Source organism: Lissotriton vulgaris, chromosome 3_2, assembly GCF_964263255.1.
Source record: "Lissotriton vulgaris chromosome 3_2, aLisVul1.2, whole genome shotgun sequence".
Classification (NCBI taxonomy): domain Eukaryota; kingdom Metazoa; phylum Chordata; class Amphibia; order Caudata; family Salamandridae; genus Lissotriton; species Lissotriton vulgaris.
In genome coordinates, this window is record NC_141690.1 from 234,814,984 (window position 1) to 234,838,044 (window position 23,061).

General features: G+C 43.8%; 1 protein-coding gene across 1 annotated transcript in view; it reads right to left on the bottom strand.

The window, feature by feature from the left end:
• Positions 1 to 1,340: 1,340 nt before the first annotated feature.
• Positions 1,341 to 23,061, bottom strand: part of LOC147725583 (pantothenate kinase 3-like) — a 103,664-nt gene continuing 81,943 nt past the window's right edge. Inside the window, exons 5-7 of the mRNA XM_086964280.1 lie at positions 6,663 to 6,786; positions 3,870 to 3,995; positions 1,341 to 2,238 (exon numbers count right to left, since the gene is read on the bottom strand). Coding sequence (XP_086820406.1) covers positions 2,191 to 2,238; positions 3,870 to 3,995; positions 6,663 to 6,786 — 298 coding nt within the window. The 3' untranslated portion in view covers positions 1,341 to 2,190. The remainder of the gene's footprint in view (positions 2,239 to 3,869; positions 3,996 to 6,662; positions 6,787 to 23,061) is intronic.

Here is a 23,061-nt window from a genome sequence, read left to right on the forward strand (position 1 = left end):
CCAATGGCGGAAAAAAACAATCTGGGGATGGAGGCGATGCCCATGCGCACTGTAGTCCAGGGGAGGAGCCACCTATCTCGTGATACTTCGAAGACTCTTCCAGGACAACAATGTGCAATCATCCGGACCCAACACTAGGCGGCGATCTATGCACAGATATGAATTCAGCAGCCCACATGCCTCGAACATTACATTTATAAAGTGCATCAAACTTATGTCCACATTCAATTATTTATTACATTCATTAATTCTATAAAGATTTTTTTTTAATGCTTTAGTACGTGTCAAGTGTGAACCTTGCATTAGGGCGGCCGGCCCAGAAACTGGTTTATTTTGGCTCTCCATTAACAACTCTTGCAAGTGCATCCACAGAGTACTCCACACTGCTACTGGGGCAATGCTTGAATGGAGGGTGCACCCAGCGGTGCCTCCACTAGGCAACTGAGGGATGCTGCTCACAAAGAATTTCCAGCTGCTCCACTCTAATGTCGAAGTCTACAGTTCCCTTCCATGCCCAGCAGTTCCTATACACGGTTGCCTGGTCACTACTCTGATGGTGCTGGTACCACCTCATTACCATAGTCTGCTGATCAGGACACTCTTATGTCTGACAGCCAAGCAGGAAAACAAATGAAGTAACTTGGAGAACTTCAGGTCATAGCTTAAAACCTTTAACAGAACTAGTATCTCTCAAAGTGATTTATTTAAAACAAGTAAGGTTTAAAATGTTAATATCTGTTTATATTCACAATGTTTCACTGTAAACTAAAACTCAAATTCACATATTAACATACCAGAGCTCTTGGCTTTGTCTAGGCTTCTTTGACTGCAACTATCATTTTACCTTTGGATAACGTATTTTTGTAAAGTGACTGGCAGAAAAAAATATTTACACCCATCAAGTGTAAACTTTCCTCAACTATCACCAAAAAAAGTCAAAGCCTAAGAAAGAGATTTTGGTAGTCGGAGTTGCCAGTAATATCTGTCTGAAGTTCTAGTGACAAGAGGCTATGCGTGTTACAAAGACTGCCCAGACGCCCCACAACTACTTAGTTCGTAAAGAACTGGTCTGATAATACTATGCCAAATTCTATCAAAAATTTAACAGTTGTGTGATACTCCGATGCAGCCATTTCTTAACTTTATACATAATGCAGTTAAAGGTAACTGTACAAATACACACATTCATATTCTCATTTGGTTACAAATTCTGCAATAATTTCAGTCACAACTGATATTTTACATAAAACTGGCCTGTACAATTAAACACAATGTGTTGAACAAGCAGTTCATGTCCACAGTGTACAATGTTAGTCAAGACCAGAAGAAATGAGAGATTGTTTAGATCTTTCTTCCAATTCTTTATTATTTCTTTGGAATAGCAAATATGAAAAACTATTTCATCCGTTATATAAAATATTTAAAAATCGAATTAGGGCAACGTAAATACCAATTTACAAAACTGACAAATTAAGTAACAGATTTTAAAATACTGAATGAATAAAAAAAGACACCACCTTAAACCAAAGTTCTCAAAAGCCAAGCATGCTAAGTACTGTTGAAATTACAGGTTTTTTTTTTACACCTGCAATTTTAACATGTTGCCTATGATAACATGCTAAAGCAATACACTGAAAAGTAGCTTTAGTAACAAATATGAAAATATAGCTAAAATTGTATGCATTCCCCTTTTCAACATGTTCTGATACAACAAATCACATTGCAACACATTCACACTAAAATTAAACTTAAAATGAAAATCAAAAAGCTGAAACTACAAACATAAATCATTGATGGGTACAAATCGTTATTTTCCAAGCTTTTTTGAGCTGTGGATAGAGGTTCGCTTAAATGGCATGGAAAAATAAGAAACTAACAGTGATGCAATGCTAGGTAACTGAAAGGAACATCATACTGTAACAGGACCATTAATTACAGCATGCCTTTCCCAATATAAAACTGGATAAAAAAAATTGCTGCTAAGTGTACATCATCACTTTGGAAGATAAAGAAATATACATTTAGGTACATGATGCTATATACAAAAAAAGGCCTCAGTGACTTTCAAGAATTCCTGAATATTTGTGTGCCATCTGTCTAAAGCCGTTTTGATATTTCTTGAAAATCCCAAATCGTGCTCTTTCACTTTATGTACTTCTTTGGCATCGAAACGATTTTGATCACTAGCCATCATGTATTCAACAGCTCCAGGAGAGCACCTACAGCTCCAAAGTAGCCCTAGGACAGAAGAAGCAATGCATTACATTAGATACACAAATTACACTGCTGAAAAAGAGCACTAAAGTTTTAAACATGAAACACAGTTAAATTATCGTCAAGGGCTTAAAGGAGAACCTAAAACATGCACGGTGTGGTATTTAAACCTGGTGCCCATCCACCACAACTAACATTTTGGATCTACAAATAGAAAACAAATGCAATATAATGCAGATTAGAGCTTCCAGACAAAAATGGATATTTTGAACAAAAAGTTTACGCACAATTCTGTGGGTATTTTATTTCAATGGTCTCCGGATGAAGCACTGCAGGTGCGCCAAAAGGTGAGCAGGTTATAGTTATCCTGACAAAGACCACAGACATGTCTGTACTGTGTGAGCCGCATCTTGTAAATGGCACTATGAACTTCATATAAGGATTTACCACGGTCTACATCTGTGGCCACTACAGCTTCTTAAGGGCGGGAAGAGTTGAAAATTAGGAAAAATACCTAAGTGGACAACTTTAAAGTAACAATCAGCCGCGAATAGGGTTGTTCTGAGACAAATCAGGTGGTCAGATATGGTCACACCAAGGGACAAAGCGGGGAATCGTGATCATACATAATGATCATACATATTGCTGTAAAAGGAGGATGCAGATGGTGTTTGCTCCTCACGTTAGCAAGGAGGTGAACTCTGTCCATCAGTCTCCAATTAGTTATCTCAGGCTTACACTTGGTAAATACAACAATCATGCTCATCCAGTGAAAATTCTCCCTTACCACAAAATAAGGAACAAATGTCAAACAGAGCTATTCTGGTGTGGAAAAGAGGTAAAAGTTTTGAAAAACTCCACCAGCCTGTCCTAGGACACCGAGTGAATTGATAAACATAATTCATGAAAGTGGATAGTCAAGTTAAGTGTTGCCTCTGGAGAAGATGCTCATTTGAGGATCGTAGCTCAATGTGCGAAACAAACAACCCAGCTCTGCAGGACGAATGGGGCAGGGCAGGAGCTGGAATTATTAAGTGTAAGCAACACTTCACTTTCACACTTATTATTATAGGAGTAGATTTGCCCTCTATTTGTCATTTTTTTGTCAAATGGTTTAAACTGCAAGAAAAAAAACTGCTTCGTATGGGCATGTTTTGATTAAATATTTTCTAATTTGAAAATCACTTAATGTATTTTGGAATCTCAGACTAAATTCCTCTATATAAATATCACATAGGATTCCATGATGGACATGTTTTTTAGATTATTGTTCAATTGCAGTCTTCTACCCTATTCCACTATGTGGAGGCATGCGATCAGGCTGGACAAGGGGCTTTTAGAACCAGAAGCACTAGACTTCTTGGGCCAATAAGTTGTACAAACCAAAGCAGTTACGCGTTGTAGCTTTAGACATCAATAACAATATTCAATAGTGTTTACAAAGGTGTCACAGTCCTTCAAACATTCACAGTACACTCTGACGCATAAACTGTACAAAGTAAATCTTAAGAGTGTGGTAAACTGGAAATCATTGGTTACATGAAAGCATAAATAAAGGTTAATTGTGGAGTACATCTGACTTAAGAAGTCCAATATCTAAAAGAACCCTTACTGCACACAGGTGCACACATAGGTAAACGCACAGAAAAACGTACCTCATGTTCCAGAAAAAGGGCTTTTAACTGTCCCTTCGACCAATAGTCCAAAGCATACGCCAGAAGCTTCATCGAGATGGTATTGATACGCAAGAAGTTACCAACAAACACCACCCGGCTTATGTTCTACATATTAGAAGAAAACGCAAGTCACAGTATTTTACCAAACTCTTTAAATAATGATAAAGTAGTAAGTCTTGCATTTCATCAGGGTTATTAATCGTGCATCAAGATATACGCCTGACAACAACTAAAATTATGATAAACACATGAACTATTCATATAAAAAACATTAAGGTAGAGTTTTCTGGTTCCGACGAGTAGTTGCTGCAATGATTTTATGAAAGAAAAAAGAAAAAAAACAAAAAGATCAGGCATCATTTCTAAGCTGTTGGTTGATTACGTAGGACGTACAACAGATAACACTTAAGAGTGGCGTTCACTATTCTACTTCTCGTACAATGCACACCGAAGGACTTGCACCGTTCTGTGTACCGGAATTTATTTTGCTCAACTCAAGGGTCTGAATGCACACTGCTATTAAACAGAGGCCATAAATAGTGTTACTTCAAAGTAGTATGAACTGCCCCAACTTTGGACAAACTTCTGGAAGAGTTCTAGGTTTCTTGTGAAGCACAAAAACATCATCCAGTCTGGATCAGATTAAAAGAGCAAGTGCACAAGGCTAAATCAGAAACCTCATACATACACCTAAGGATTGCAGATTTAAGCCGATCCTTTTTCACAGCCATTGATCTGCGCTCGTTACCGCCATTAACACAGCTTTGCTTGTACTAATGAAAAATTACTTTTAGAGAAAAAGACAGATGTAAGGCTAAACGTTCATGCAATTCTTCCATCTAATGACCTCTTGTTCTCAAAATCCTAGATGACCTGAGCATAATACTAATACTGATATAACTGTCAAACATTGCCATGCATCTGAATACTTGATATTTTGCCAATCAGGCATCTACTAAACCAGGATGGACCACCATAAGACAAAAGTGATACTAAAATGAATACATTATGTTGCAATATTAACTGGTCTACCTAGGCACTGTGCGCATTCAAAGTTAAAAGACAGACGTGCTTTTAACTCACGATTGATTAACAAAGCTCTTTAGCCACTATCACTTAGTTACTATCGACTCGAAAGGGTACCCGAGTCTGGTGAAGAGAAGCACAAACTAGCAATCTTTAACTATCTAACAGAGGGACAAGTTGACATGGTGTCCTTTTCATAGCATAATACCTTGTACTAGTTGGCAACCAACAGCTTGCAACAGTACCACCAATATGTGTCAAAAAGATTGGGGGATCAGCACATCTCAAAGGGAAAATAAAATACATGTGACTGAGTCGCATACAGCATAGAACACAACACTGTGTGCGTGTACCACAAGGTCAAATTAATATCAAAGCAAGGTGAGAATTGTATTCAGAATTGAAATCTTTCAGAGATTAATAATGTGTCATTTGCACATGGTCTAAAGAAAGTAACTTAAGGGAAAAACAATCAACACACATTATTAACATTCCACTTCTAAAATAAGTCCTGTGGGAGTCTTTCATCCTGAAAATGGAAAATAGTAACCGAATACACAAGTGCATATTCTTACAGTGAAATAAAAATTAGCATGAGCAACTGTGGTAGAACAGCATGTTGCATTATCCTATGCAAAACCAGCCAAAATAACCTAGTAACCTAAACGTGAAATATTAACATAAAACGCTCAAACAAAGTTAAAGTAGACAACCTTCTAACTAAGACCATAGCCGTAGCAGTAAGGGTTCTTGGTAAGAGCCAGCATTTAGTGCTGGAGGCTTTAGAAGCACACCACCAGCTCTTATTAATGAAGGTCAGCTCCGACTCTCTGCGGGGTGGACATAGCCTGAAGACTAAATGACGTGGAGGTGTCAGAAATTACTTCTAATTATCATCATTTTTAAATGTCGGAAATCTCCCCTCCACTTCTCACCAAGAACAGCAGTTGTTGCACCTCTATAACCAATGCATGGGTCTATTTTTAATCAATTTGTAATCTATGATGCTTACTGGGACAAGCAAATGGCTTAAGATTTGGAAAGGTGCTGGTCGCAGTCTAGTAAGCAACCCTAATGTTGGACAGTTTGGCATGCAATGTGCTACAGTCTGGTATGCAATGTTCTATGCCCTATGAAAGGAGCAGACGAGTGAGCAACCCTTCTTTCATAGCCCTGTACAATGCTGCTTGACATGAAACCTACAAGGCAGCACTGTAAAGAAGCTGAAAGCAAGGAGCGTGGATAGACCATCCCAGCCACAAGCATGGGGATGCACCAGAGTAGTAAAGAGTCCATTTAGAAAAAGATACTGTTAGCCAGACCAGCAATGTAGACCGTCAACACCCTAACTGTGGGCCTTTTTAGAGACTTGTCAGATTATTGTAATAATCCCAAAACATACAGAAATACAACCATGCTGGAAAGATTTAACGTGAACTAAACGCCACATCACTTTCCAACCCTCCCAGGAAGCTCCAAGACTGAAAAACGTCCAGCAAGGAACAATTTTCACATTTATTTAACAAGATTAAAAAACACAAGGCTCAGAGGGAGTGGGAAAACTTTGGTACATGCAATGCTGTTTCACCAAATCAAGTCTCTACTACACACTGCTTTTACTAACTTGAACTCACTGCAGATTAAAATTACATGCACATCTTGAAAGATAAGCGAATAAACATTTAGGGACTAGTACCAGAGCTGAAAAATAAATGAAGTTGTTAGGGTCATAAGGGTGATCCTCACCTCGTTGAGCGCACACATCCTTGCGATGGAGCCAATGTTGTTGGTGATGGTGATCAGAGTGGCTCTGGCGAGGTCCTCCTTACTCGCAGCATCTCTTTTCTCCTTGCTCATCATGTTTCCAAAGCTGAAGAAAAGAAACATGATCAGAATTAGAAATGAGTTTGTTTCAGAAAAAAGACTCCAAATGTTAGAAGCATACATGCTATTAAATAGATCAACAGACCGCTGCATTGGAAACCCACAGTTCAACCAAACTCTTGGTTTAGAAGAATTGGCAGGTATGAGTGGTAATAAGAAAGGAGGAGGTCCGTGTTGAAATCATCATAATAATATCTCGGGTTTTTCTTACAGATCTCATATAGTTTCGAATTAACTTGGCTCCTTCCCCTTTTTTATCCCATTAGATCTATTACCAGTTGTTCCTTTCCCTGTTAATACACCAGTGTTCTGTCCGGTCAGGAAGTTGGCGATCTCTCTAAGCGGAACTGAGGCATTGATGTTGTCAAGACTAAACCTCTCCTCACAACCCTTAATTGTGACTCGGCATTGTTACTTTATAATAGTCTTCAATTAAAGAGTCGAAAGACTGCAAAAGTGTTCCATTCTAGGGGGGCTGTGGAGAGGATCGACTGCTCCGAAAGAGAGAAAGATTTTAAGACAGACTAGGTGTTAAGACACAGAATGGTGGTCTTCGGATCAATCTGACAAAAGGAGAGTAGGATTGTCCCATCATTGTACCATGCTATTGATACTTAACCCAAATACACCTCTAACGCACAGTGGGCAAACACCAGCAGATAACATTGAGACAGTGGTGAAATACCAACCCAAAAATGCAGATGCCCACAATATTTGATCTATGCGATTAAAACTGGGGCAACCCGGAACAAGCTTAGAGATGCTGTGATGCCAACTGTGTCCCCCCACTCTGACAACTTGATGAAACCACAAACCGTGGCAGCAGAGATGACCAGCTAAACAGCAGGCTAGCTAAGGGGGCATTTCAAACGTTTCCCACTATAATTACCAAATATGAGTGATCTAGCCGAGAATAAAGTGAAGCAAGCCGAGGGGCTTACTTGATACAAGACATCTGTACATGTAGCTCCTGCATCTCTGGCCTTATGAAACGCTCTACTTTCAGACAAACCCAGCATCACACTTTCCAATGCCTTCACAACACTGATCTGTTGAGGCTGGGAAGTACTGAAAATCTATACAAATTCACAAACTTTTACTCCACCACAATGCAAGCTCAAGGAACAAGCAGAACTAGGTGTCAACGGGACAGAAAGACCTTGTCCGAGAGCACTCTAAGTGTACTAACTCATCTTCAACAACCCAAATGAAAACCAAACGGTATTGGAAAGTAAATGAAAAGTTCTACATGAAACAATTCCAAAGTAATTTAAAAAACAGATAAAAGCTATCGCAAGTACACGATCACCGGGTCAGAATGCAAACAGACAAACTTATGACAGGAATTTATAGAAAACCATTACATTAGTTCCTATTACAATGCAGCACTACATTAGAAAATCAAGCAGTTTTCTGGAGCAAAGGCACGGTGTATTTGCAGCCCAGTAAAAGCTTAGATCGAATTAATTCTGTGAAGTAGTTTTATGTGTTTATAAATGTCAACATATGCGATCGAGGAGTCCTCAAAGCGCACTAGGGATGGGTCTGGGTAAGGGAGGAGTCCGCGTAAATACTAATGACTGCGGATTTCCTGACAACCTGTACAGGCCACTAGGCTTCTGTAATAAAATACTTTACCTGTATTCATGCAGTCACCACTTTAAAATTTTCCAGAGCAGATGCCAGGCATGTGACCCATGCGAACGAGAACACGAACACACACACAACCCAACCCAATAAAGACTGCCAGCATTAATTCCACACTAGCACAGCCCACAAACTCATACCAGAAAGAATGCTTCAAACGTCGCCCAGCGCTCAGACAACACTGCTCCTTTTTAGGTTAAGCCTCGCCGAAGGCTGCGTTCTGCGCAGTTTTTTGGCGCAGGCGAAATCTAATGTTAGACCAGCGTGGGCTTGGGAATACGCCCTCTGTTCCATTGGCTAGCTCCATAAATGGAGGCTAGCCATTGGAACAGAGATCTGTCCGTCATGGCCGGACCCGATTCGTGGGCGTTCTCGCGATTTCTTTCCTCCTCAACGTCATCGTGGGCGGGGTTTATTTTTTTTGGGCGTCCAGGTTTGTTTTCGTCATTCCGCAACAGACTGCCGCCGGACGTCCAGGTGAGTGCCTTCCTTGCCGTTCCCTCCCCCCTCCCGCTGTCCGTTCCTTTCCCGCCCCCCCTCCCGCTGTCCGTTCCTTTCCCTCCCCCCTCCCGCTGTCCGTTCCTTTCCTGCCCCCCTCCCGCTGTCCGTGTGCTCGTAGGTGCTTGTGCTTGTTTTTAGAGGCTTGTTTCTTACTGGTGCTGTCCACAGTCCATGAGGGCCTCCCAGGATTTATCAGGGAGAGAAGTTTAAATGTACTTCCCATACACATCCTCTCAGCCTCTTTCTGAAACTGAAATCCTCTTCTATGTTAGTTTGGGTAGAGTCGGCTTTACATTGTTTGTGCTTTGCCTGACCTCTCCTTCGTCCTCTCTGCTGGAGTCCACCACTGACTGGGCAAAGTATGCTCCATAAGTAACCCTTTCAGCGACCAGCAAACACCACCAAAGGCTGCGTTGTTCCGGTAATCTGAGAGGGCACACAGAGGGCCTCGCTGCCAGTGTCCCATGCACTCCCACAAGAGTGTACGAATTATCTGCGCTCCTACCAGTACCAGAAAGCAACGCAGGGCCAGGGGACGGGTGAGAGTATTTGACGGGAACACTAAAATAAACACGGCTCTTTGCTTCTGCCTGACAGATCTGCCAGGAAAGCCCGGTGCCAAGTAGGCTGCAGGCAGCAGAAGGTGCGTGTTTCTGTTCCCGTCTGCGGGGGAGGGCTCGGTAGTAAACATTGCGGTGCTCTGGGTGGCACTGCCGTGGGAGCCACGGATGATAAATTCACAGGGGGCTGGCGCTGCCGGGCATTGGAGGGCGAGCAAGGAGGCCGTGCCCGCGTCTCGCCACGAGACAGTAGCGACATGGAAGGTTGTTTGCGTTTGTGCATGTTCCCAAGTAGCAAAACTACATCTCGCAGTTACGCTGTATTTTGAAGGTGTGCTCCAATTGTATTACGTCTGTCTTATTTATAAACCTGTCCGTCAGCATACAGCCAAGATGCCGCATGACACCAATCTACAAATTGTAATACTTCAAGAACATTATAGAATTAAAAATGTAAAAACACATCAAACATTTGTATAAACCTGTCCGTCAGCATACAGCCAAGATGCCGCATGACACCAATCTACAAATTGTAATACTTCAAGAACATTATAGAATTAAAAATGTAAAAACACATCAAACATTTGTATATATCATAGCGTTGTTTTCAAGAATGCGGTGCACAGTTCTAGAAGCAAATAGTTTGCATATTTCTAATAACTTTCAGAGGAAAGCAGATCCTCAGTCACACCACATTGCTGCTTGGCATTTTTTCAGTCGGGCCTGGCCTTGCATCTAGTGCATATGTATTCAAGACTCCAGAAGAATGACCTTTTTGGTGGAGTCCACTTCCACCTTACTTCTTCTTTGTCGCAGTCCTTACTTTATTGAAGTGTGTCCACCGCTTCCCAGGCGGACCCCAGTCCTGTTTTTTTTTTTAGTCTGGATTCCAGCAGACTACGTTGTGCTTCTGGCTGAATTTCCTCCTTCTCTAGCCCTTATCCTCATCATTATGCATGAGAGTGAGCGGAACTTGCTGGCAGAAGAAATGAGGGGTGAATTTTCCGCAAATTGCTTAACTGTGTTCCTGCTATATGCAACATGTTGTTTTCCAGCTCTTTGGACTCACTGTAAACCTCTCCCCTGTGCTTCCGAGATAGTTGCCATGGCAGGCTTTCTATTGTCCAGGTTTTCTTGTCTTACACTCCTGTATTTGGTCTTGGTATTGGGAATCGTTTGGGAGCAGCCCATTTTTTTTGTCCTACATTGGATGGTTCTGCCTGCTTTGTCGTGACAGGCAGGTGGCTTGGTGCTTATAGGCATGACCCGGATGAGGACTTGCGTTCGAGTGCAGCACATTACCCGTGCATTCCTTCACCTATTGTAAGGTAAGAGACCACATCCGCATACTCTGTTCGTACGATGGATACTTCCCTACATCACTCGTGGGATTCCTCTTTTTACTACACCGTCCGTGAGCTGGTTCTCTGGTCCGGTAGCTGCTTTAACTCTTCCTCTCCATTTTTGCAGCTCCACCTTTTGGACCTACACGTCCTGCCACGACCGGCTATTTCACCCAGAGCTTTATTATAATTTTAAAGATATCCTTCTCGGACCGTCTCTAGCTGTTACAGTTTGTCAAGGTACTCGACACCAGACTCACCAGTATTACATTCTTTAACCACCCGTCATTACATGTATGTGCATTTTAACAGTGCCGTTACGGTTTCCACACAATCTCTATTCCTTGCTCCGCTACTGTCTCCGTCATTCACGCTCCCTCTACCCTGGGTCATTCGTCATACTACACCGCTGCATGTTTCCCTATCCGCATTCCTACCATGTACTGTCTCTTTGCCATTTTCCAGATCGCACCCTACAGCCATGTGCCTTTTCTACGTGCCATTCGTTATACTGTACATGCATGATTATGTTTGTGCACACAGGAGTTTCCCCCTACCAGCGACTTTGTAGGAGTGAACGTACCCAGTGAGTGCCCAAGCCCTACGGCTCCGCATTATCTCCACAGTTGATAGGCGCCCATGAGCTCTTCAGCGCGCCATTTGCTATCACCTATACTAATTGTAGTGCACATTTGTACATGTGTTCACACACAACCTTTTCCTAATAAGCACCTTTGTTTTAGTTTGTGTGCACCCCATTCTGCCTAGTCCTCTCTACACCGCATCTTAACCATTGAAATTTCACTACACACTGTGTTTTTCGACTATACACGTTCATAGTAAAACAGTGATTTGTCTGCCTTCTGTTACTTTTGACCCTCGAATTTGGGTTTGTTACCACTTGAGTACCAGTGATGTTATAGACTTCTCTGGCATGTTTTGGTCTTCTCTTAGGAACGTACGGGGGGGGGGGGCGGGCTGTGTGTGTGTGTGTGTGTGGCTCTGTGTGCGTGTGGCTGTGTGTGTGGGTGGGTGCAAATGCAATAGGTCTCGCATTTGCGAAAGATTAAGCTATTGACATTGTAAATGACAATGCCATTTATTTACCGGTTTTCAAAACCAACACATAAATAAATAATTTGTCATTTACAATGCCAATAGCTCTAACTTTGTCAAAGGCGAAACCGTTGCATTGTGTGTGTGCTGCGAGAGCTGTGTGGGCTGCGAGAGCTGTGTGGGCTGCGAGAGCTGTGTGGGCTGAGAGAGCTGTGTGGCAATGTAAATAACAATGCCATTTATTTATAAGTTAAAAAAAAAAGAAATGTCATGAGCAATGCCAATAGCTCTAACTTTTCCAAAGGCGAAACCATTGCATTGTAAATGCTTGTTCATTCTTTTCTACACACAATTCCATGGAGCTCTGCTTCTTTATGTGAAGTCATCGCATCTCTACCCAAGCGGTCACTTCCCTCTCCAACACTCCAAATATTCCGACTCTCATCCCTTGCTTGACAAGACGCTGACAATCCCCCTCCCCACTCACACACCAGCAGTGGCTTGCATCACACAAATTACCAGGACACTTTTCTTCAGTTCCAAAGGAACATTGTTTACTCTACCAGAAGTGTGTACAGGCTACATGTCGACGCCAAGCACTACCACCTTGATCAATCCCCCTCAACACATTCACGGATGTAAAAGCCTCATGTCAAACTTCCTGTAGCTCTTAACATGCCCCTCACCCTTTTCAAAACATCACCCGCATCATCATGTCCTACTATTGTTCATTTGATACCCACGATAACTAGTACACGCCCAGCCTTGACACGCTTCCTTCGCTTCAAAAGCTCAATTGGACCAGCTCTGGTAACACTCTGTTGGCGATTTTTGGGACAAGTATGTCCTCTGTATAGTATACAGTTGTGAGCCCATGCCCCAAGTGATACTAGTACACAGACTTTAAGGCACAACTAACAAACTTTGTGTACAGGGAGGCCTCGGCTTGTCCATGGTAAAGCCAACCTCCAGGACTGGAGGGGACCACCAAGCATGTTCTTTCAACGACACAGGGCTAAGACCAGCTTTGCGGCTAGTGATGAACAGATTTTTTTAATTTCCTGTATCGGGCGGGAGGGGGAGAGATTGAAGAGGAGTGTGGCCTCAGTAGTCCAAGTGAGTCTAAGTAGGAGTGCTGGGACCAGTGGGATCAATTTTGGATTTCCCCATGGTTTAGCATGACACGATGCAGGGTGGATACAGTTTCACCAGACAGTGGAACAGTGGAAGTGTATTGCTTGGGCGCAAACCCAATGCTGAACCAAGTTGTGTGAGCCAAAATAAAAGAGTGCCATCCAGGACCTTCGCTGAATGCCTGAGAAACTGGGGTTGCCACTTCCTGATGTGTAGCTTATCCTGCAAGAGTAATCTTTGCTGCTGTAGAGGTGGACCTGCCTTGATTGATAAACACTATCATCCATCGACCAGTCCTGCTGCAATGCTCCTCCCAGCAGCCAATGCAATGCTGATGCACGCAGTACTATGATGCCAAAGATGATGCTGCAATCTGAACAAGTTCACCTCCAGCACCACACCAAACCACGTCTCTGTTGCGCAGATAAGGCCCAGAAATCAAAAGATAGACTTGTCTTGAATGCAAAGAGAAACCTTCTCGGAGGAGATGACATTTGCCAATGTGAAGTCTTTGGTTCAAGAACGGATTCAATTGTACTACGAATAACCTAATGTGGTAATATCTTAGCGATCTGGCATCCGTACGTATATATTGTGGAAGCAGCGTAGAATTGGCACAGGGTACTGTAGGTGGTATGGCGACTAGATGAACCAATACTGAACTGAGTAGTAATAGGTTTTGCTGTGTCATCAAAAAACTTTGTTAGGAACATTAACAGCGGAATAAAAAGTGATTAACCCCTACGATGCTTCTGTCGGCCAACGGCCATCGCAAGCACTGCCTCCGTAGTGCTGTGCACATCCGTTGGCTGACGCGGACCCACCCACTTTGCTAAACCGCCGCACCATGGCGGAATTGCCGCTGCGGTTAAGTTCTCAGACTCTGCGCTCAGTCTATCTTCTTAAGAAGCCTTTCACTGCTTGCCCCTGCTACTCAGTCACTTGCGGAAGGGGTGTACCTGTCAGTTAGCAAAGCAATAGTAGGATGGATCCCCAATCACCATGGCTGGGACCCTATGGCCCCTGTGATCTCTGCATTCTGAACAGAATCAGACTGCAAAACATTCTACCTCCAAATCATACTACGCCCTGCTTAGCATAACTACTTTTTTAGCACATATTTATTTATATGTTTATATCGCGCTAGAAATCGACCCCCGAAGGGGTATCTCTGCGCTTGGAGCAGACCGTGAAGGTGTGCAGTAAATCCAGCAGGATCAGCAAGCGCAGAACAGGGAGGTCTTAAGCAGCTTCCTGAATTGAAGATGCTCGACACGGTCTCAAAACTAAGGGGAGATCGTTCCAGAAGCTAGGGCCTAGATGGGAGAGAGCTCTTCCTCCTAATCTTGCCTTTCTTACTCGAGGTACCACCAAAAGGTGGTTAGCACTCGAGCGAAGGGATCTTGATGGTACATAGGGCAAGAATTTCTCAGAGCAGTAGGATGGGCCCAGGTTAAGCACTGTCTTGTGGATAGTGCAGCTCATTTTAAATTTAACCCGTTGGATGATAGGAAGCCAGTGAAGCTTTACAAGGAGAGGGCGGGATGGGATCCCGGTGGGTGGGGGAGGGACCAGCCGTGCCCCCGTGTTCTAAACTACCTGCAATCTGCTAAGTGATGTATCATTAGCCAAGACCAACAACTCGTTACAGTAGTCCAGGTGGCTTAATGCCAGTGCCTGGACTAAAGTTTTGCAGGTGGATTCAGTCAGCAAAGGGAAGACTCGGCGGAGCAGGCCTATTACATGAAAACATGAACCAGCTGTCTGGGCAACCTGCTCCTTCAGACTAAGGGCTTGATCTAGGCGGATACCCAGATTTTTGACTGTAAGCTTGGGAGCAGGATGGGGGGCCAGGTCAGTCGCCCACCAGTCTGACGTACAAAAGAGGGGGGCCTCTCCAAAAGAGCATTATCTCGGTCTTTCCCACATTACACTGGAGGAAGTTATTCTTCATCCAGTGTGATATGGCCCTCATCCAATTAGAGAAGGCCAGTCGCACTGCTGAGGTGAATCTATTGAATGGAAAGAGTAGCTGGGTATCGTACAATATGAGGATGAACCCAAGGGAGCGATATAAATGCTAAATAATGAGGGGCTCAAACATGAGCCCTGGAGTACTCCCTTGGTCAATTCCAAAAGGGGCGAACGATACTGGCCTAGGTTGAAAATCTGGGAGTGATAAGACAGGAAGCTCCTCATCCATTGTAAAGCTGATTTCCTTAACCCAGCCTCTTCCAATCTTTTGATCAAGATACTATGAGAAATTGTGTTAAACGCTGTGGATAGGTCCAACAGCACCAGAATCATAGAATGGCCCTTGTCTAGGGTCATCCTGATGTTATCTGTGACTACTAGTAGTGAGGATTTGATGCTGTATTTGGACCTAAAACCGGACTGGGAATAATCTAAACATCCAGTCAGTTCGACATAGTTGGAGAAGTGGGTATTAAAATGTTTTTCCATAAGCTTGGGACGTAGATTAGAAAGATCCGTCCACAGAGTATTAGTATTCTAACGAATTGGTCTGACCTGAGCAACTTTCCACTCCTGCGGTACATGGCCCTCTTAGGGAGAGGTTGATAAGGGATTGCACCAAAGGAGCCAGATGTGTAGCCAAAGATGGAATGACTTTAGCTGGGATATAGTCAGAGGGGGACCTAGACTTTATCCTGTGGATTAGTGATTTAAGCTCCACTAAAGTGATAGCGGGGAAATTCTCTAGCAACTGAGAGTTAGTCATGTTCTGTTGGTCCAAGGCCATAGGGGTCTGTTGCAGGTTGCCTGCTGCAGTCATTTTTCCATGGTAAGCTCTATCTTTTGAGCAAAGAATAGAGCAATATCATCACACAGCTGTTGGGAGGGAGCCTCGGAGCTTTCACATGCCTTTGGATTAATAAAAGACTGCAGGATTTGGTGCAGAGCTTTTGATGAATTACAGGTCTAGCCTAATTGAGATGTTATGTAGGTTTTCCGTGCTATTTTTATATATTTATGGTAGCTGGATAGGGTGGAATGAAACTGATCTCTGTCTGCCTCATTATGGGAGGCAAACCAAATTCTCTCCAACTTGCTACAGAGTTGTTTTTGAACTCTAAGGTGAGTTAAGAACCAGACTGCCTGAGGGCGGTTGGGATGACAAAGAAGATTTCAAAAGTGCTATGTGATCAATGGCAATTAAAACCGCTGAGTTATATTGAGACAGTGCTTCCTCGCTATTGTCTGACAGTGATACAGAGTATTGGGGTCCCAGTAAAACAGTTTGAAAATTTTACACAGAGACTTTCTGCCACTGCCTACGTGAATAGACTGTAGCTTGTTTAGAGACTTTAGGATCTGTGAGGTCCTGAATAAGAAATTCAACAACTGAGTGATCTAACCAGGTAAGTTGTTGTGGAGGTTTGCACTTAATCATGGGGGAATTCGAGAATATAATATCCAAAGTATGGCCAGCTATGTTAGTCGGACCTTCATTAAGCTGGGATAGGCCTAAAAGGGATAGGTCGGTCAAAAGAGTCTGCGCATTAGAGTTGGAAAGACATTCACTTGATAACTTTTGTTCATCATTACCGCAAATACGTGCACCTAGAAACTGCTAGAACTGGATCAACATTTCGAGGAACTTTATCATCTTACCAAGCGTAGCTGCTGGGGACTTTGAGAAATAAAACCAACAAATGCACTTATTTATCTGCCTTAACAACTTGAAGGGGTTGAGAGAGCGCAATTTGAATGAAAAATATGTCCGTACCATATTTACAAGCCTGTCACGTAAAGTTAGCACTTCTAGCGTAAAGTTAGCATATGTAACTTAAGTAATAAAATGTATCTGTATTTACTCTAGAATGTGCATTAGAATTAGAAAGGCCCGTATATAGGTTGGGCTAAATATAGAAATGTGTGAAAATGCTTAAGAACAGTAGAACGTGCTAAATAGAATTCATGTATGCAATAATTAAACGGAGAAAGAAGATGAAATGTAAATTGAAGAAATGTGCAGACTACATAGCACTGTGTAAGGACGAGAGTATAACGTTGCATTTTATGTAACATGGATTCGATTATAATCAATGATTTGCTAATTCGATTATATATATAGGTGTGTTAAAAGTCATACCGTCTAGAAGAGTTTGTAGGAATTTTAGAATGGTGTGTTCATATGTGATTTTAACCTAACGGACCAAGGGTTCGCAAGAGTGTAGTCTACTGCGTATAATTTAGTGGGCTCACAGGGATAGGGGAATAGCTTTGATCTGTACGTGCGAGCCAAGAGTCAAAGGCCTCGTTAAATTAAAGTGACAATGCTGGACGAAGTTTATGGCCTAAGTGAGATAAGGAACGCTTGGAATTTGGGGTCTTGTTTCGAAGTGACTGCTCTCAGGACCAAAAGGGGTTACAATCACAACTGTAATGAATAGAGCTCGGTTTGAGGTGATAGACTTTGGTCTGAAAGTGTCAACTGGAATGTCATGGGGGTTACCAGCACGATGACGAAGACGGCGCCTGAGAAGCAAGGTCAACTTAACAGACGACTCGAAGAGACGAACTATGGAAAAAAAACAGAAGCGGGACTACGTGAAATGTGTACGTGGTGGGCGTCTCAAAGGGGCGTTCCACCCATACTGTGATTTTGTATTTAGGGACAGCACCCCGGGGAGAAGGAGAGCAGATGACCTGAGCAAGGAGAGAGAGAGCAGTAGGCCGAGGACCCTTAGAGAGCGGATGGGTAGGCAGATAGGGTACTGCTTCTCGACATAGGTTTCCATCAGAGACTAAGAGAGTTTGAACTTCTTTGGAAGTCAAACTGCTGACACCTTTTTAGGTAAAGAACTTGCTGAGTAGGGATGTCATCTAGTATAGAGTAGGGAGAGTTTTAACTTGTTTATTCTTTTTCTGTAAATGACGCATCAGATTCATTTTGTGTCTATGCTATTCAATTTGTTGATTTTGGAATTGGTTTTGATCGTTTTCTTTTGTAGACTGAGATTCTTTAGGGAATTTATGTTTCTTTTAGTACCTGTATACTTATTGAACCTTATCTTGAGAGGATTGTATTTGCAATTAACGCTGGTTTTATATTAAACTTTTTAAACTTTACCAGTCGTAAGTGGTTCTTCAGAGTTGCGTCAGTCTATGGGGTTGATTTAACTTATGATGGGTTTGCCTTTTACTCAATGACAGTCAATAATCGATCCAAAAAGGATGAATGAGATAGGTATCTAAGTGATCAGATAAGATATCAAAATCTCATTCCCCGCAGTTGGTAGCAGAGAAAGATGGTTGGCTTCTTGAGGAAGGCAACCTAGGTTAGGTCTAGATAACCCCAAGGTCCCTAGTCATCGACGACCAGAAGAAGAGTCCCTGCCGAAGAAGGTGCTGACGGTGCGAGAAAGAAAAGCAGCAGAGTCGGTCGAGAGTGAATATAAGGGTCATGCGTTGCCAGATTGCGGTGTTTTGTGTTGTACCTGTGTTGTAATGTCAAGCGGAGTTGAATGCCTGTAGTGAGATTGTGAGAAGGTTGTGAGCGTGCGCAACCTGGTGAAAATCTTAAGTTCAGGGAAGAGCTTAAGTGGTTCGGGTGTATCGAACATCCAGAGTAATTGTCTACCGTTGAAAAGGGGGTCATGAGGTACCATTGATCGCCCGTAGGACCGAGATAGGGGGAACGTAAGAGTGAGTGTATGAGTAACGGACGCTGGTCGGACGTTTACTGTGTGTAAGTAACCTATCAGTTAAGGCGGGCGTCTGAAGTGAGAGGAAGACGTCTCGCCAGTTGAGGTGACAATTACAGTTAGACTGTGGACGTACAGTCAAGAAAAGTGATAGCTTGGTCGGAAGTAGTCATTTTTCGGTGTATGAATGAGACGCGTGCAAGACCGCGAGACGAGCTGAGAAAGGAGGGGAACTGCTGCAGAGGGGACGAGTGACGTCAGCATAGAGCAGCGCTGGGATTGGCCGGTTGGTGGAGAACCGCGCAGGGATTGGTGGTTCGCCATCGGGAAGTAAATAAGGAAGAGAATTAAGGGAAATCGTAGATCCTTGACAATGAAGTGTTTTAAACGTTTAAGGGCGATCTTTAAGAGAGATAGAGGGAACTCGTATGCAGGGGAAGAGGCCCCACCGGAGGGCACACCAGCTTATTATATGGCTGTGAATGTAGGGTTACACTCAATACTATGGATCTCCGAGTGGAGTAAGCTAACAGAAGGAAATGAGGAACGGACGTTCCCGAGATACGGGACGTTTAGATTAGAAGCATTGAATCAATTGAAAGCGGTAATGCTTGCAACGAGACCTCTACCGAGGCCAACACAGTTCGAAGCCCTCAAGGAATGGTTCAGGGCGGCACACGACAGGAGCTTGAATAGGCGCCAAGAAAGAGTGAGACGATCGGTAAGAGCAGTGCAGGATGCTAAATGGGATGACGAAGCTAAAAAGTGGAGGGTGCAAAGAATAGAAGCAGACAAACTGTATCCAATGCTAGAGGCTACGGGAGAAAAGAAACCTCTAGAAGAGGATGAGGACAGCGAGACGGATGATGGTCTGATAGATAGGCTATTATTAGACAGACCACCTCCGTACAACAGTGAAGCCGAAAGTCCCGAACTACAGCAGGGGGACGGGGCTAGGCAGGGAGAATATAAACCGCTCCCCATAACAGAGTGGGAACCCAAGAAAGGTGAGGAAGTACCTCAATCTAGTCCCATACAGAGAGTAGTAGGAAGATTTGTGGTACAGAAGGTGCCAGAAACGGAGTGTGCAAAGTCGTATCAACTGCCGGATGCTCTACAAGTACCTGTTACCATAGGTCCTATAGTGTCAATCTACAACCCGGAGAGAGCCCAGGAGGAGGAACAGGCACGGTGGGACAGGGAAAGTGCTGAGATGGAAAGTAGGAACAATACGATCAATTCCCAAAGGCAGTTGCTAGGACCAAGGAGTCGGAGTACCCCATTGGATCCAGTAACGGATCCCTGGACAGAACAGGGGGGGTCAGAGAGGACAGATGGATCTGAGGGGACCGAAACCGAAATCCTTTAAGGAGTTAAGAGAGTACTTGAAAGAATGGGATGCTGCCGTAGAGACTCAGAATAAAAGAATAGAAACAGAAACAGAATGGAGAGATCAAGAAAACAGGATCCTCTCTCACTGCGGAGCTGGCGAAAGCAGTCCGGAGTGGGAGGGAGGGAGTCAAGGAAGCAAAGGAGATACTTGCCATACCATCGGTGGCAATAGACAATTGTGTGAAGACAAGAGCACAGGATGTGGGGGGGTGCCTCGCCTCACCCTTAGTGAGGGAGAACGAAGGACACAGGAGTACCGAGATAGTTACAGGTGCACTCACCATACCCCGGACGAAAATGTGCGACATTGGAGTCACAAGAGTATGGGGAGTCGCGAAGGGTCTCGCCATGCATCCGGTGATCACGGACGGGATCGCGGGAACATGGAGGGCCGTGAGGGACCTTATCGTTTATTGAGCGACACCAGACAGCAAGGGAGTTGCAGTGATTTAGAACAGAACGGAGGATCCTATCTTGCATCTAGAGAGACCGAGCCGAAAAGACAGAAGGCAGTGATGGGAAATAGAACATTGTTCCACCATACTCCTAGGGAAGATGGAAAAGCTTGGGACCTAGAGAGGTGGGAACAAGGAGAAGCAAGGAGGACTCCTCATAACTCACCTGTGCCTAGACGTAGGACTCGTAGTGGGGGTGAGAGGGATGTAAACGGACCACCTAGAAGTGAGGTACTGAGAGCTGCGATAAAAGCAAAACGGCTCGATGTAACCAGTTTAAAATCAGATTTGGATGAAATAATAGATGGCACATTGCCAATGGAAAGGATCGATCTGTATGAACAGGACGAAATACTGTTTATGGCTAAGGATGTTACTCGGAAAGCGAGGTCAGTTCATGAAAAATTATCTGAGTTGGCAAACAGGTATATGATAGACTTATCACGAACTAAAGCTTTACAGGGTAACCATAGGCTAAATTGCACGGATCATGATCTAGATGAGCGTAGGACGATTGGGCTGAAAATACACATAAAGGAACTGATCCTGAGTATCAGATTGTGGAGGGATTTGGATAAATGGGAGGAAAGATGGTCCAAGAGGGGAACCGTCAGAAGGAGCACACTTGCGAGGTCCCCGGGAGAGTTAATGCGGATGGAAGCTTTTCCTTTGTGAGAAATCGCGAACGGAAACTACGTGCATGTGCCCTGGAGTAGGGGGGATCTAGCGGCATTTACCAATTCCTTTCCAAAGCTAAGGGAGAATCCCGTAGAATGGTACAAACAGGTAGAGAGGTTCGTGAAGATCTCTAAGGTGCTGTGGGTCGACTTGAACACCCTGTTTGACATTGTAGTACCCGGAGATTTGTGGACCGCATGTAAGCTTAGTGTTGAATGGCCCATTTGTGAACCAGAGAGATGCCCAGACGAATGGACCATCAGAGAAAGTCATGGAAAAGTACGAGAGGGTAATGGCATGGTTGAAAGAGAAGGTGCCGTTGCAGGACATAGACTGGGTTAAGATAGATCGAACCACTCAGGAACCTAAAGAGACCGTTCACGAGTACAATGAGAGATTGCTGAAAGCATTCAAACAGTACAGTGGATTGGACGTGATGGATCCTAAAGACATAGGACAGTTTGTGTCGAAGTTCGTCCTGGGATTGAGATCAGACATAAGCTTAATGATTCAACAGCATTTGATCTGTTGGCAAAACAAACCTTTAGATGAGATCCTGAGGTATGCAAGGTATTGCAGCGATGAAATAGATTCGAAAGCAAAGAAACTTAAGGAGAAGCTGATGTTGGTGCAGATGCAATCAGCTGGAAAGGGTGGACAGCGGCAACAGGGAACAGGAACCCTAGGGAAGAAACAGAATAATCAAAGCAGAGATGAGGAGGAAAAACCGCGACCTAGGGTAGATATCGCGACACTGAAAAAGACAACGAGGTGCCATCAGTGTAACGAAGTGGGACACTGGAGACGCGAGTGTCCCTATAATGTCGAGACGGGGGAATTAGAACAGGAGGAGGATGAGGTTCAGAACAGTTTGGTAAAAGGAACAGCGGTCTCGAAGGGAAAGTTTACCAAAGGGGGGACTCAGACTCCTCGAGCTCAGTTCCCTCAACCTCCTCGCATTGCAAATGGAGGGAAAACCTATAGACAACTGCCACTGTTCGTAGGAGGAGAGGAATGCTACTACGTTGATCCCCTTACGGGGCAACGAGTGAATAGGGAAGAAGACTGTACCCTAGGAGCAGCCCTGGAGGTAGATCAGAGGGGACCATACGTGGAGGCTGAGGTAGCTGGATGTCCACCAAAAAGGTCGTAGGATACGGGGGCCACTCGATCCACTTTGAGATCGGCGGTAGTCCCAGGTCTGCCAATGTCGGGAGAGACGATCCAGGTGGTAGGAGTCGCAAATAGGAGAATGACGAATCCTCTAACAGAACCAGTATCAGTGAAGATAGGGAAATACAGTGATGAACATCAGTTTGTGATTTGTGATTCCAGCCCTGTGTGTCTGCTAGGAAGAGATCTGTTGTGTAAACTAAACTGCACCATATATTGCACACCGGAAGGAGTAGAAGTGCAGACTAACGATGATGATGCCGACTTTAAGGTTGTAAACTCGCAGGGATGCGTGGAACTATACCCTACCCTAACGGTGGAGGAGCTTCCACAGGATTTGAAGGAGATGGTGTCAGCTGAGGTGTGGGATTTTACTGGACAAGAAATAGGACTGATCAAAGGGGTAGAACCGGTAAAGATCATGGTAAAACCCAATGCCGAGTATCCAAGAACACCACAATATAAGTTGCCACCAGAGACGATTGCAGGAATAAAGCCTGTGATCGAATCCATGATTAAACAGGGAATACTGAAGGAGATCGTGGGAAGTCCATGTAACTCCCCGATTATGGGTTTGCAGAAGCCTAGTGGGAAATACAGAATAGTGCAGGACCTTCTAAAGATTAATAATATCGTTGTTTCATGTTGTCCAG